Source organism: Myodes glareolus, chromosome 2 (assembly GCF_982192425.1).
Source record: "Myodes glareolus chromosome 2, mMyoGla1.1, whole genome shotgun sequence".
Classification (NCBI taxonomy): Eukaryota; Metazoa; Chordata; class Mammalia; order Rodentia; family Cricetidae; genus Myodes; species Myodes glareolus.
This window is the reverse complement of record NC_142027.1, coordinates 75,050,652-75,064,207: the sequence shown is the minus strand read 5'-3', so window position 1 is coordinate 75,064,207 and position 13,556 is coordinate 75,050,652. Positions and strand designations below refer to the sequence as shown.

Genomic DNA, 13,556 nt, shown 5'->3' with positions numbered 1-13,556 from the left:
CCGGACCCACCCTAGGGCACACTACCGGTTGCTTAAACTACAACTGTTGCTTGGAGATCTTAGCGGGAGATTACTTGGAATCTGATGTCCACACTAATAGCACCAACAACACCTGGAAACTGAGTACATGCTCGGGCTCTGGAATTGCTGTTTTTGATGTCCCAGCGATCTGTGTTTTGTAAGCCCTCCACCTGGGTCGAATGTTACCTAAAGCTGCAGGTGTCGATTTATCTTTCAGTTATTAAGCATAGGATTAAAGTGGTACCTGTTTCCCTTGGGACTCTAAGGAACAGTACCATTTGCAAATGTATTTCCTTAGGCACAGTCCAGGGATGTGCAGATGTGGTCGCACTGAGCCTAGACAGCCCATGTTGACCAGAATGAGGCCTCAGCTACCTTATCATTTGTTAACTAAACTTGGATTTTACTTAATTCTATTTTTAATGGGATATTTCAAGAATTCTGTGGTACAAAATCTTGAAAGCAGAAGTGCTGCCACCATTGGAAGGGCTCCACGTGACCTGTGGTGGGTGTGTGCCTTCATCTCAGTCACCTCCACAGAGTCCTGAGGGCCTGCGGACAATGTCTGCCAACCGTTGTTCACATGTGCTGCTGACTTATAGAGAAATGCTGTTCTAGAAAGCACTTTGCATAAATGGCAACTCACCAAGCTTAGTTTGGGTTTCTTGAAGAGAGATTCCTCTGTGCCCTGGCCTGACCTGGAAATCTCTATATGTGCCAGGCTGGCTTTGAACTCACATCAACTATTCCCCTTCAGTACTCTGTGTTCTGGAATTCCAGGCGTAAACAACTATGCTACTCTTCAATAGGTGTTTTAAAGTATGTCACAGTACCCTTTTGTTTTGTTTTGCTTTTTTTTTTCTTTTGAGGCAGGGATTTTCTGTAGCTTTGGAGCCTGTCCTTGAACTAGCTCTTGGAGACCAGGCTGGCCTCAAACTCAGAGATCCACCTGTCTCTGCCTCCCGAGTGCTGAGCTTAAAGGCGTGCACCACCACCGCCTGGCTTGAGGAGGGCTTAATCTTACCATCTGTTAGTATTTAGATGGTTTAAAACTGTCCCTCACAGGAAAACCCATCACCACTCACTTCCAGCTTCTGAGTGTGGTATGTTTTTCTGCTAGATTCCCTCTGTCCCCATGACAACTCCTCAAATAACGCAAATGTGCTATATATACTTACCCCGTTCTAACTTCTCTTGCGCCTGCAGCTAGCACGGAGCAGCATGGAGTAATAACGCAGCCTATCTTGGGGACTCTACTTACCGACAATTTAGGGGTTTACAGTAAGAACAGAATAGCTGAGCTTCGATGGAAAGATCATTTTCACACCCTGGATCCTAGCTGATTAGAGATGCTAGTTTAAAAACCTTAGTGATTTCTCACTCATTAATTCCCCCCATTTTACTATAACCATCACAGTTCCTGTAACATGCACTTTTAACTCTTTAGGAGATGCATGATCTGAACCATTAAAATTTTAAAATATAAAAAGCAAAAACCACATTTCCTTTTTCTCAACAACCTTTCAGAGACACATGTAGGTAGCGCATATTCTGAATTCCCCTCCAGCCCCACCACAGCATCCTGGGTTTGCCTTCTCTACTGTCTTTTCTATCTCTCTCCCACCTTCTTACTTTATATAAAAGCAACTGGCATCAATTGATGGGAACTTAGGACAGATATCCCTCATTTCTCATGTTGCTAGGCAATTTCTATTTTGTACGTATCCTTAGATATCAGATTCAATGCATCAGCACTTACACATTCTCAGGATGAAGCTTATATACTTCTTCCTCCAGCTTTTCGCCAGAATACACACGGCATCCAGATGACTTCCATCAAGAAACGAAGATCCCCAGATGATGAACTGCTGTACCTACCAGTGAGTCACCTTGAATTGTCACAGTCGCTTCATTTCCCCTTCCTTCGGTGCGCCTTTCTTAGACAGTCCTCACCCAGTTCCTCGGGAAAAGAGGGAAGAAAGAACCTTCCCTCACCTGGAGTAAAAACAACAGGGATGGGACTTAGATCCGTAGCTTGTGAACAGCCCCCATGGATTTCTCCTGGTGCTGGGGCTGAAGGTTGGAAGTCTGAGGCCGAGGTGAACGTGTCCTTGATCAGGTTCTGGGGAGGACCCCCTTCTGAGTTGCTGCCGTCTTCTGCATATTCTCTTTCATAGGATAGAAAGATGCACAGGATAGAAAGCTGCATATCACATCCTCCAAGTCTCGGCCTTCACAACCTAAATAGCATGCCAAGGGCCCCATCTCCCAACACCACCACTTTGGAATTTAGAAGTAAAAACACATGAAATGTAGAGAAGGAAAACACATTCAATCATAGTGGCAGAAGGAGGTATAAAACACAGCAAAGATCTTTTCCTTTTTAAATCATGACGCGATCCTTTCCCTTAGAATGTATTCATAATGTGAGTTCTACTTCATGGCTCTCCCATTCTAACAAAGCCACCCCCATAACAGGACATTTGCAATCAAGTATTTAATTCACATAGCATTATTTGTGAGTGATAAAACTCTTTGGCACAGCATTGCCATCCCTGAATTTTTGTCATAAGCAATTCACAAAGTTGATGATGCAGTCACTAGCTGTTCTTCTCTCAGGGTGCACTAGGGCCATTTGATACACGTCTGTCATATATAACAACTCACAGCAATCAGCATGGTCATGTCTCTAAGCATTCACCATTTCTATGTGCAGGGAACCTTTGTTTTCTTTTAGGGAATGTTATAAACAAAGCCAAACAAAGCAGAAGCCTTGTGAAGAGACTGAAAGCTTGACTCAGTTCTTATATAAGACTGTCCATCCCTTCTACTTGGCTGTCAGTCACTAATGAGACCACGTCATTAGGTTATGGCTAGCATTCATTGGGTTCTTACTACATTAGGTCTTTGCCACCTACAGTGGCTATTGCTGTTCTTCTTGAACTTTGTAAGACGTTCAACCCTGATGCCATCCAAGCTGACACAGGTGACAGTGTCAGGAGCAATGACTGAGCTACCACCCTGGGATGAGAGTTTAAGTCGTACAACAGGTTCATTCGGGTATGCATGCCTCCTTCCGAGCCTTCCCAGCCCTGGCTCTCGGAGAAATCTGACAGGCAATCAGTTGAGGTTTCCAGTCTTGCTTCTAAGGCTACAGATAGAAAGTAGATGTTTTCCCTCTAGGTAAAACATTACACCTTCTATACTATACTAATATTTCATGGAAATCCCAGTGCATAGTCATGAAAACACTACTGTGATGAATTGGATCTAAAGAAATGAGCAGTTAGGCAAAATCAAGTTAACGGGATGAGAAAGGCCATGGAATCAATTCAAGTTGAGTGACCAATAGGTCAGTTCTCAAGCAATTGTAAGGAAGGATGAATGTTTGCCTTCCAAACATTTACCTTAAACTGAGTACCTAGCACTTCCAAGGTAATGAAGCTCTTAGTAGAGCAAGGCTGAGGAAACACATGTGAAGGAGCAAATGTGGGGAGAAGAGCAGCCCTAAAGTCAGGGTGGGCATCTTGGAGAAAGAGACGAGAGCAGGCTAATAACAACAGAGGAGAAACTGGGCGCACCTTTCGTTGGTGCTCGGGTCAATGACTGTGGGGCAGATACGCGCACAAGGTCTAGAATGCAGTGGGCATTCACCTCCAGGGCCTGGGGATTCTCCAAGTAGGCTGCTGCCTTCGCTCTAGCCCAGCCTTCTCCTCGGTTCAAACAAGGTCATCCACAGAAAACACAAAAATCTGAAGTAGATGACCATAAGTAGGCTGGGAAAAGAATGGTAGTTCACAACATCAAAGCATATATAGGAGGATAGCCTCTCCTTGCTCACCTCCAGCTGGGAACTTGTACCCATCACTCAGCTCATCTGTCCCTGTGTGCGTCTTTAACTGGCTGAGAAGTGCCAGCTATACAGGTTTTCATGTTGCAAATATGTGTTAGCGAGTTGATATATTTACCAGTACAAAATCCGCTAACCGTGAGATGTGACTGACTTTTGCCTGGTCTGCGGCTCTTCATCCTTCCCGTTTTCTGGGTGTTGCCTAGGTGAGAGGCCGTGAGACTTACGAAATGCTACTGAAGATCAAGGAGTCCCTGGAGCTCATGCAGTACCTCCCGCAGCACACGATCGAAACGTACAGGCAGCAGCAGCAGCAGCAGCACCAGCACTTACTCCAGAAACAGTGAGTGTGCCGCCGTCCTGGCGGAAGGCATGAGCAAGGGGACTGTTGGCTGTTGGCATCAGCGGCAGGCTAATGGCGGAAGCGGACACTGACACTGTGTAGTCCAGAAGAGTTTAGACGGGCTGGTTTGGCCTCCTTCTGTGTGTCGTGTAACATTTGGAGTTTTCACTTGTGATCGATTACAAGCCCCCAGCTCATGATAACACTTACTAATACTCTGTTCTAACAACTTATCATTTTCAAAATCCTTCCCTCGTCACGGAGGATTGGCATGTGTGTCTCCTAGGATACGTGCAATCCCGTTTGGGGTACCGCTATAGGTAAAGAGGACCGAGGAGGTTTTCCTATGAGGAGGTGAACTGTTTGCCCACTGTGTTAACTAGGGTTCTGAGACCTAGCCCTGTTCCTTGAGGGATGTCTCAGCGCAGGACGGAGTCATGTCAAGTTTCTATGTTTTAGCATCTTTGTTCTAGACTATCTTCCAGCAATACATTTTCAAATAAATGGGAAAGCTTTGGCAACCTTATTAGCCTATGCATACAGTCTACTCATATGCTAAGTTTCACCTTTCCACTCAGAGCTATGGTGTTAATTGTTTTGTGACTAACAAGAAGAGAATAGCTCTGCTGAAAGGATGGGAGATTGGCCAATCAGAGCTCTGATTAGGCTTATCTTTGGGTGCTTAAGTACCATCACTTGTGAGTTTAATACATTGTATATTAGTGCAGGCATTGCCACAGAGTCTCGGTAGATAAATGTCTATGCTACATTTTCAGTCTACTGGAGAAATTTCAAACACTCCACCTTTCAGGACAAAATGAAGAGGTATCAAAAAGTACCTTGACTGAGAAAAGAGGTTTGTTTGTTATGTTTTTAAGCTACGTTGATAATTTAGTCTAATAGTCTCAAGGTTTGACCAAAAAAAAAGATCTTTAAACTAGAAATGGAAGTGAGCGAAAAATACTAGTTCTTTTCTGACATTATTGACTACTTCTACGTAAGTATAAAAAAAAAGGGCACTTAAGCAGTATAAATGCTGCTAGGGGGTCTAGACTCCATCTCTAAAAACCATAGCCTACTTCTGAGTGGGGAAAGAGCAGAAGCTTGGGAAATGAGCATGCCCCCTTCTCAGCTGAAAGCTGTTGAGAATGTAAGACCCTGTGACTAGCGCATCTCACATGGAAGTTTTACAATTCGTAACTATCATTTGTTCTGAAGGCTAAACATAAAATTTAATCAAGTGATTTCTTCGAGATATAGAACACTCTACGGGAAAATCAGAACACACAAAATTCTCACTGGCAACAATATGTATTCTTTTGGATATCTGACATCAGTGGATGTTAAGATAATCAAGTATAGATTCCGTTTAGTTCACTTAAAAACATGCAAACAGGATCAAAGGAACGCACCGCTAAAACACAGTAGGCTGCAGAGGAATAAGTAAGAGCGCCTTCCTCTGAGAATTGCTTCCAATTAGCTCTCAAAACCTTTAGCTCAGCCAACACCAGGAGGATGAGGATTGTATTATATATTAATGTGTTGTGTTGAACTAGTTCTGAGTCGTCAGCTCCAGACATTGTTTTTCTCGTTAATGAAGAAAGAACCATGTAGCGCAGGGACTAGCAAGCATTCTCATCTTCTGAGGCATGAGAGTTAGGTATTTTATGCATCTGGCTGCAGATGCTCTCTTATAACTGACCGGGTCTATGCTTGTGTCGGGAGAACAGCAGTAGGTGCCATAACTCAATGAGGGTGGCTGTCACGTGAATATCTTATTATGGAGTCTGAAACTTGTATTTCATACTATGTTCTTATGTTGTAATTGCTACCTCCTCCATGTTTAAAAGTGTAAAAACCACTGGCAGCTCATGAGCCATGCTGGAGAGCTTGCCAACCACTCTTGCAGGTGAATAGACTCCTCATCTTTTTGTGTTCATTGAAGTGGAATTTCTGTTGGATGGGCCCATCACAAAGTTATTATGTGTATTCTGGAGAGTTAAGAAACGAGCATAAAAAGTCCTGAAGTCAGCTTCAGACAGCAGCCTTCACCATAGATCTCTTTTGTCCCATAACAAATAAAGCATTTCCACTGAGATAACAAGTGCTCATGGTGATATAATCTCTTTAGTAAAGCACACTATAATACGTGACTTTAAAATGGAAACAAGAATTAGGGCTTCTGCCTTCCAGTAGTTTGCATCAAATGGCGAATTCCTGACTAAAACACCGTTGTAGTAGTAAGAAAGCTTTGCAATGATCAGGACTGTATAAGTGAAAGAAGCTTGCATAGATTAGATGAGAAAGGAAATAACTTATCTTTGTTTTGTAGAGTTTTTGACTCAAGTGGCTTGATTCTGGTCAGGGGCTCATGCTATCTGTGTTTACATTGTGTAGATGAAAATACTGACCTTGTATTTCTGTGTGAGGACTTTTTCCAAAGTAGCTGATTGATCGCCTTGCACGGCTCCCGAGGGAATTTTTATTACTTCTTCTTTATGGAGCAATCTATTTCGTCCGAGAAGAAAATGTCTGCTAAAGTTGTGCTAGCAAAACTGGTCTAAAAGATTTTCGGGACTTATTTTTATCCTTCTCCAGGAGTAGCTAAGGATGAATAGTAAGGAATTAGCTGCGCAACTCCCGGGGTGTGTGTTTGAAACAATCATGTGCATGGTTTTCAGTTGGTCTTTCACAGCTGCGATGGCTTGCGCATGGAAAGCTAACCGATTGCAAAATGAGATCCTTGCAAAATACAGATGTTTGGTCCAATTACATGTTTATATCATCATATATCCATGTCTCCCTGATAATTGGCATGAATCCATGCAGGTCCTCCAGATGCTATAGTCTTCAGCTGAGATTTATTTTCCAGCTCTTTTATTTTCATGTGAATCTCCAAGAGCAGGAGACAGGAACAAGTAGACAAAGAAAAACTGGAAATCTAATTTCCTGACAATCATTTGAAAAGAATGAATCAACTTAGAAAGTGCCTGTAATAGCCCGTGATTTCCTTTCTAAAGCATAGTACCAATTTAATGCTGGTAAGGAATTTTTTTTTTTGTAGAATGAAAATTGGTGGAAAAGGAATATACTTCCTACAAGGTGGCAGTATAATATTTTCAGTTTAATTGCTTCCTTAGTCTCCCATTCTGTGTTTTCTCTCTGCTTGCTTTTCACTTGTGCATGGATTTATCATTTCTTTCTCTTTTTTTCAACCCGTCATAGTTACCTTCATGATCATATGCTGTATGGAAGACAGATTTTGAACTGAGTTGCTATGATTCAAGTTATTATAGACATGCTCGGGCTTTGCACTGCTAAAGACAAAATTATATTTCCATTTTCTTCCCCAGAGTGGTACAAATATAGTTTACTAGAGCTCAAATCTGATGAAGGACAAATTAGGCCCATTATTTTTTTTTTTTTACTAAATTTCATTCCCTTGCTGTCCCTTGGGCATTGGTTCGTAATGCTAGGCTGGTTTGTTGACACCTGTTTTAGGAAGCCTTAACTTTTAGATTGAAGCCCTATGTGACATTTTTTTTTTGTTTATCTGTTTGTTTACTTGCTTGTTCCTGGAATACGCTGTCCTTGCCTCTGCTGTTCTCAGACCAGTACAACTTCTTTATACTTTTCCTAGCTGTCATTTCTTTCTGGAAAACTGTATTTTGTTCTCTTTGGAAAAGATCCCATTAACTTATAATATACCCTGTGACACTGTAAGATGCCCTCATTCTATAGTGATGTCTTAATTGTGGCTCCACAGTAAACAGAAGCCAGAGGCTGCTACTTTTGAGCAGGTTCTTCAAGACTGTTTCCAGCCCTCACAGCAAGGCCGGGAAGACCAAGCAAGCCCACAAAACAGCTAAGGCGGCAGGGAGCATCCCTTCGCATGTTGCCGTGGTTGCTAGCCGCTTGGTCCTTAGTCTTGCTCTTTCAGTTTAATGCCCTATCCTTTCTGTTCCTTCTTTCTTTTTTTTTTTTTTTTAACTAGGAATGCCCCTCTCCCAGCTTCATGTATTAAGAAGCAGACATTATGCTCAAGATTGCTAATGAATTTAGGAAAAAGTAAATGAAACAGATATCCAAATTGATATAAATCATTAAAACCGCACTTCTAAGTTAGTTTATAAGGCCGCCCATTTTCAGAACATTTGCTGGAAATTGCCAGCTCCGTAGATTTGAAAACGACAGCAACAGCAAACAACCTTGTAATTTCATGTTGTTTAACCCGACAACTACATAAAAATCTGAATTTTTATAGTGAGCACAGTATTACTTTCGAACTTCACAGCTATGGTGATATTTTTTAAGACAGAGGTTTCTTACCTCTAGATTACTAATGGAGAAAAATCTCAAAGGTTAATTAAATTCAATTAAATCACTTCTCCAATTGTGCATATCTCCTTGTAGAGTTGGCCATACTTCTAAGTCTGAAAGTTTGAACCCACGGGGTGTATCTAGTCTTGCCTTCACTGGAATGCTGATATGATCAGTACATGCCAACTACACTAGGCTTCCCTATCGGAAACTCTCCAGACTTCAGCTTCCAAACATAGAAGTCTCCAAGCTGGATCGTTGATGTATATTCTGGCATATTTTGTTATGAACATCCCAATCTCGCTGGTATACTAGGTCATGGATTGAGTTGGAAAATGGCCTTGTTCCTTTGAAAGGACTAAACAAATAGGATTTGAAAATCCTGTCTGGGAAACAGTTCTCAACACTTCACCAGGTTGCACAAGCTTTAGCCAAATAAAAGGGCTTATTCTTGGCATAATTCTTATGCCATAATTCTATGGCATAATTGATTTCTTAATTATGCAAAAGTTGCTTTCATGAGTTTGATATATGCATTTATAGGCCAAGTTTGTGACTGAGAGGATTAAGGTATTTACCCACCTCAATCTGGGCCCACACGAAATACTCATTAATAGTTCTTTGCAGATGCATGATGACGCAGCCCCCACACTGATAAGATCTATTTCTTCAGACTTCGGAGTTTGGCTAGACTGAACAGTAATGAGGCATAATAATTGGGTATGTGACATTTTTACAGAGGATCAAAGTTTATTCTTGTTTCCCTCTATTCCCTTTGTCAATTAATTGAGTCCAGTCAACCCATGCCAAGCACTGTGCTAAACAACGAACCTGCCTGTCACCATAATCCTCAAATGAGTCACTTTATGTTAAGAAATGGGCATGACTGGGCCCCAGCTAGATCTTGGGGAGGACTTGGGACAATGCATTTTTAAAAATAAGATCCTGATGTATACTGCTGATTAGCTGCCCCCGCCTTACCTCGTTTCTCCTTTGCATAACTCTTGAGAAGTAGAAGTTCGGGATGGCCTTAAAGGAGGCATTTTAAAGGAAACGAGAGAAGCGGCGTTTGAGCCGGTCTGTGCCGCCTGCACTATGATCATGAAGGTAGAAGGGTGTAGCTCTGTGCTCATTTGATGTGGTTGCATGAGTCCTAAGCCTTCATTCTCTTTCTCTGGTTCCTCTCTGCAGTCTCCTTTCAGCCTGCTTCAGGAATGAGCTGGCAGAGCCCCGGAGAGAAGCTCCGACCCAGTCTGAAGTCTTCTTTAGACATTCCAACCCCCCAAACCGCTCCGTGTACCCATAGACCCCCATCTGTGTTGGAGCACGTGTGTTTGTTGTGTTTCCGTGTGTGTTTGTGGGGGGGGGAGCGCGTGCACGCCCTCACAAACAGGACTTGAAGACACTTTGGCTCAGAGACCCAGCTGCTCAAAGGCACGCAGCCACTAGTGAAAGAATCTTTGAAGGGACTCAAAGTGTTACAAAGGAAAGACACTTACTGCAGATTTTGTATCTTTAGAGCCTGTCCTGGCTGGGCAGGAACTCCAACTGTGCTTGTCTGTGAGCTTTCCATTGTTTTCCCAGGAGGGAGGGGGATCCCTTGGACAAAGGCATTACAATGTTTATTGAAATCCTTTTCTGTTACCTTCTGTTGTGTTTCTAAAACTCATAATAAAGCTTTTGAGCAGGTCTCAAACTTAAGATGTATTTTTAAGAAACAAGAAAAAAAATCTGTTATTGTCTGTGCCTAAGCAAATTGTGTTGACTGAGAGTCTGGAGCCCTTTGAATGCTGGATATGGAGTAATACTGCAAGCAGTAACAGACAAAGGTGTCAAGGGGACTGGGGTCAGAATTCTTGTTGAACACTTGCATCGTTCATGTATTCTCTTCCTACGGAAGGAGAAAGTTCACTAAGGTTTTGCCAGGTCCCATCTCTGTCACTGTACATTAGCATCTGCTGTGATAGTCTTCTTTGCACACTCCTCAAAATGGTTGTTGAGATGCTAAGGCAGGTAAGCTACTTTTATGGTGTTAATAGGAGATGAAACTATCCCAGAAATATAAGCAGGTACCTGCTTACTGTTGTTCAATGCCGGGAGAGTTCAAAGTCTCTTCACCAGATCTGTGATTGATTTGTTTAATTAGAGCTGCTCTCCTCAACCCTGCCTACCAGAGAACCAGCCAGATTTCTCAGTAATATTCATGTGCATTTATCTGGGAGACTTCTTCTCTGACTGAATGATATTCTAAGCATACGGGTATTAAAATCAATATCCCTAGCCTAGAAATTACAGTCAATCAAGTTCTATTTCCTCTTCAAATATTTTCCCAACTCCAAAGGATTGACTCTGTGTCTTCCTTCAATGTCCCTATCCCCTCGCACCCTGAACGGCCACCAGTGCTTCCTCCTGTGTCATCAAGACAACAATTTCTTGTGATAGAGGCTGTTGCTTTGTGGATGTGTGGTTTTAATTTTCAATAAACTTTTGCATCTTGGTTTATCTTGTAGTTATTGTTTCTGTCTCTCTTGCTTTCCCTCCCCCCAGTGCAGTATATTCTCCTATCTTAAGCATTGCAAGTGCTATGCATGGGTCTAAATAATAAGAGTTACAGGGCAGTCAGTGTGGTCGTGTCTCTGTTTCTTTTGTAATTTTATTTAAGATATTATATCCAGGTTAACACTCTGAAAAACTAGTTACAATGCCTGAGTCAGTGGTTCCCAACATTCCTAATGCTACGATCCTATAATATAGTTCTTCAAGTTGTGGCAACCCCCAACTGTAAAATTTTTCTTTGCTACTTCATAACTGTAATTTTGCTGCTGTTGTTAATTACAGTGTAAATATTTAATATGTGGGATATCTGATATGTCACCCCCAAAAGGTGAGAAACATTGGTCTAAATGAACAGGCTTTGCCCTGTGAATACTGAATGTTCTAGAGTACCAAAAGGCAGCTGAATAAGTTTTGAACTTTGTTTAAAATCAACAGATTTACTAATTAAAGTTAAACTAAGTTCAAATGTATCAGATAATTAGGTTTATATGCCATAAAGTCTTTGGTCAGTAATCTAGAGTGCGGCCAATATCCTAAGTTTAGGGATCTAAATGTCTGTGTGTTCTGGGCTTTATGTTATTGTAATTCCTCTTTCCAATGAAGTTTTAGTAAATGCACCAAAGCAAGTAGCAGATAAAAAGCATAAGATAAAAATATCTTGACAAGAAATTAAAGTATATTAGTAAATTCTGATTCCCTTGTTATATTTCAGTTAGTAATTTTGAGCCATAATTACTTAAAGAATCGGAGAACGTTCTTAGATTATTTTTTGACGTTTCTTTCAGAAACATTTTTCTCTTTTAACTATTCTTATGTAAATTTTCTCTGTACTTATAGCAACCTTTATATGAGTGTGTATATTTAAAATGATGGAATATATTTCTTTATTATGGTTGACCTTCTAAAGAACTCTTGCTACCCATGGTCTTTAGAGGCATGCTTACCCTGTGTACAGGCCACAGACAGGGCCTGTACTTGGGAAATAATTAGAAGAGATATAATTATTTTTCTACTTATTTTTGTTTTTTAACCTTCCTCATATTCGGAGTGTCCCTCCCCTTCACTATTCCTTTCCCCTTTCTATATTGAGCATTCTAGAAATGGCTTGGCAAAATATTTTTTTTCTGCTATGTCTCAAAATTTGAGTTGAAAGTTTTAGTTCGTATAATGAAAGGATTTAAATGAAGAAAGAGGAGCAAGCAAGGGTTCAGAAGGCCTTAGATGTAGCCTGGAACTTAGCATGAAGTTTATCTTTCACCACAAAGTCATGAAAGGCAGAAACTGGAAACCTAATTTCTAATCCCAGATCATTTAAAACAGTGCTTCTCAACCTTCCTAATGTTGCAACCCTTTAACATAGTTCCTAATGCTGCGGTGACCCCCCAACCATAAAATTATTTTCATTGCTACTTGATAACTGTAATCTTGCTACTATTGTGAATCATAATGTAAAATATGATATGCAGAATATCTGATATATGTGATCCCCCTAAGGGGTTGTGACGCACAAGCTGAGAACCACTGATTTAAAAGAACATCTGTCCCTGGGATTCTAAATGTTATTCTTAGCAAGGCACACAGAAGTTAATGGTTTGAGAGTTAAAAACCAGGAATTGTGAGCTGTGGACAAATAAGATTGGGGGTAGAGAATCTAATGACATGTTTAAGGACCTAGGTTCAATCACCACCACTGAAAAAGAAAACAAAACAAACCTGTGACTTGGGCTTACTAAATTTCCTAAGTATTACTAATGTGTCCCAAGTATCTGCTAAGGTTATAGCTCGAGGAAGCTTAGCTGTCTGGAACCATAGTAAGCCTCCCCAGAAACGCCCTCCAGTAGAAACCACACCACTTTGTCCTTTGGAGCAGCTGTCATCACAGTTTAGTGCTTGACCTTTGGTTGGAGTGGGTGACAAGGACAGAGGGCACAAGTAAGAACGATCAATCAAGTCAACAAAGCTTCTGTTTCTTTTTTGATGTTTATGGGGACTGTTTGCTCAAGGACCATGGTATTGCACTTGTAATGGCCAAGCATTTGACTGTTTTTCAGGGCCTTTGAATGGGCTGTGACTTTCACCCAGGATCACTCATTTTCCTAAGTGTGTGATGGCTGTCCATTTCAGACACTGTGGAGTCAGTAATGATCACAGTGCCCTGTCCTTCATCTTTGTATCCATAAGACTCACTCATGTTCTAGTGGGTGCATTCAAAATCTATGACCCTTTTGACATTATCCAAAATCATTTTTTAAGTCTACTCAATTAAATATATGTGTCAAGGCTGGCCATTTCTCCTTATGAATTTGTATGTTGGTACCTTACATTTCCTTCACAAAATACTAAGTTATAAACTGACCATGTGGGACTGTAAGGAGTAGGAATGGATGAAGATTCTCAGTGTCTCTGAGATAGTGGGCAACATCCGGGACTCTCACCCGAGCTCCTTCAGACTTCATAGGCACTCTT

General features: G+C 41.3%; 1 protein-coding gene across 2 annotated transcripts in view; it reads left to right on the top strand.

Moving 5' to 3' along the window:
* The window catches only part of Tp63 (tumor protein p63), an 86,845-nt gene that overhangs the window by 61,130 nt on the left and 12,159 nt on the right, over positions 1–13,556 (top strand). For both annotated transcript variants that reach the window (XM_085685373.2, XM_085685372.2), the window contains exons 7-8: positions 1,819–1,901; positions 4,078–4,214. In XM_085685373.2, the coding sequence (XP_085541499.1) occupies positions 1,819–1,901; positions 4,078–4,214 (220 nt within the window). The remainder of the gene's footprint in view (positions 1–1,818; positions 1,902–4,077; positions 4,215–13,556) is intronic.